This window comes from Arachis ipaensis, chromosome B08 (assembly GCF_000816755.2).
Source record: "Arachis ipaensis cultivar K30076 chromosome B08, Araip1.1, whole genome shotgun sequence".
NCBI classification, from domain to species: Eukaryota; Viridiplantae; Streptophyta; class Magnoliopsida; order Fabales; family Fabaceae; genus Arachis; species Arachis ipaensis.
The window spans coordinates 4,672,085-4,674,067 of record NC_029792.2 but is presented as its reverse complement, the minus strand read 5'-3'; the positions used below and the strand labels follow the sequence as shown (position 1 = coordinate 4,674,067).

The window sequence follows — 1,983 nt, the reverse complement described above, 5'->3', positions numbered from 1 at the left end:
TAAGCTAGCAGTACTAGTTCTCTGGTCCAAAGTTATAGAAGGCACTTAGTGATCAAAATTCTATACAGGATCAAAATGGGAATAATAGAAGTCATATCATTGCTATTACCATGATGCATTACCTGGGAGCTTGCTCGGAATGAAAGACAAACCAAAGATGCCTTGGGGACAGATGATTTGTGAGCAGCATCTGCATTGTCTGAAATACGGATTGGAAGCTTCATTGTTTTCCCATCTGAGAAGCTGACTTCCAAATCAGGAAACTTCAAAGCTACCATTGCTGGTATCAACACTTTATTAGCTACAGCAATCTGTACAAACCCCAAACCATGGATGAATCTGTCCTATTCTTATCTAATAGACACTAAACATGCTTCATCTCTAACCTATCTCAAACTTTGGCTAGAGCTTCAAAGTTCAAGGGACCAACATGGAAAATACTCAGCAACATGCACTTTCGAGGATTTACGTTAGCTGACAATGTCACCTTAGGAATTTAGCTTTGGCACAATAGTAAGGAGGGTAACACCAACTACATATACCCTCACTGGACTCTGCCAAGTGCAAGCCCCATGTGCCCTTTCTAAGCAACCTTAGTTGGATTTCAGAACACAAGAATTTGCAAACCCAAACTAAGCAATGAAAATTTCTAACTTTACCTATGGGGGGATAGGAGTTTGTACTTCAGATGCGTGGAACCTCACTACATGCTATCAAAACAAAGGAGTGCGCAAATCAAAGAGTTCTTTGTAAAATTATTACAATGCAACAAGCTTATCATCATACACATCATATATATAAATATCATGGCAATACCTTACCACCATGTTGCTTGAATTCATTCATATCAGCTACATATCCCCTACTCATTTCATCTAAACTGCACAAGAAAAAAACCCATCAGCATCATCACTAACACTTCATCACACTAAAATCCGCTCCGTGAAATGAAACCCACAAAAAATAAAAAATTGAACTCACATTCGAGCACGTTCCTTTTCAAGCGCTGCCTTACTTCTCATCTGCCAAAAAGGGGAAAATTTTACACACAAATACATAAAGCAATTCAATCCAGGGAGGAAAAAAACGATTTTTGCCACATTTTTAGGGTGCTGCAATGAGAATAGCAGGAAAAAATAGAATGAAGGATGACCTGGTGGATATCAAGGAATCGTTTAGGGGTGAGGCGAGGGAGAAGAATTGGGTAATGGAGATTCTTCTCTGAAATGGAATCCACGACGGAATCTCTGAGATTGAGGTTGAGAGTGCGACTGAGAGTTGAACATCTTGGTAGCAATCGCTTCAAACCTATCATCTTTCCAACTTGTTTGATTTCGATATCAAATTACAATATTTCTCTCTCTGTTTCTTGTGCCTCTGTTTGTAACTTTGTTCTTGAGGAACTTTGTTTCGTTTTCGTAGACTCAAAAGTTTTCACTCGCTAAATTCCCTCTCTAACACAGATTCCAAATTAAGCTGTACAATATATGTTCAATTACAAATTCACAGTTAAATTAGATTTCATGCTAATCAATCATTTAGCATTTTTTGGCTGATAAATTATTGGGAAAATGGTCGAATTTTTAAGACTATTTTATCAATTTATTTAAAATAATAATAATAATAATAATAATAATAATTCACTGGTACAGGAATAATCATTTGATTCATTTCACTATAACACACCTTTTTGTGTTTTTTACTAAAAAAATGAGTTTAATTTCAATGAAAGTGAATATCTCTAATAACCTGATAGGATAATGTAACACTAATAACCATATCTCTAATACTTTCTAAACCTTCATTGTACACATTGTACGCTTAGGTTATTGGCTCCCTATACTTTCTCTAATTAAATTGTTGCTTTTTTTATTATAAATTAAAAAAATTATTATTTCCCAAATAAAATTAAATGAACTTTAATTCTCGGAATGTATTGTTTTTTGTTTAGAATGAATTTGCCGCATCCCCATCTAAAGTCAT

The 1,983-nt window shown here is 35.1% G+C and overlaps 1 protein-coding gene across 1 annotated transcript in view; it reads right to left on the bottom strand.

Moving 5' to 3' along the window:
- Positions 1–1,501, bottom strand: part of LOC107612778 — a 2,724-nt gene extending 1,223 nt beyond the window's left edge. The window contains exons 1-4 of the mRNA XM_016314517.2: positions 1,154–1,501; positions 982–1,022; positions 817–880; positions 123–311 (exon numbers count right to left, since the gene is read on the bottom strand). Coding sequence (XP_016170003.1) covers positions 123–311; positions 817–880; positions 982–1,022; positions 1,154–1,315 — 456 coding nt within the window. The 5' untranslated portion in view covers positions 1,316–1,501. The remainder of the gene's footprint in view (positions 1–122; positions 312–816; positions 881–981; positions 1,023–1,153) is intronic.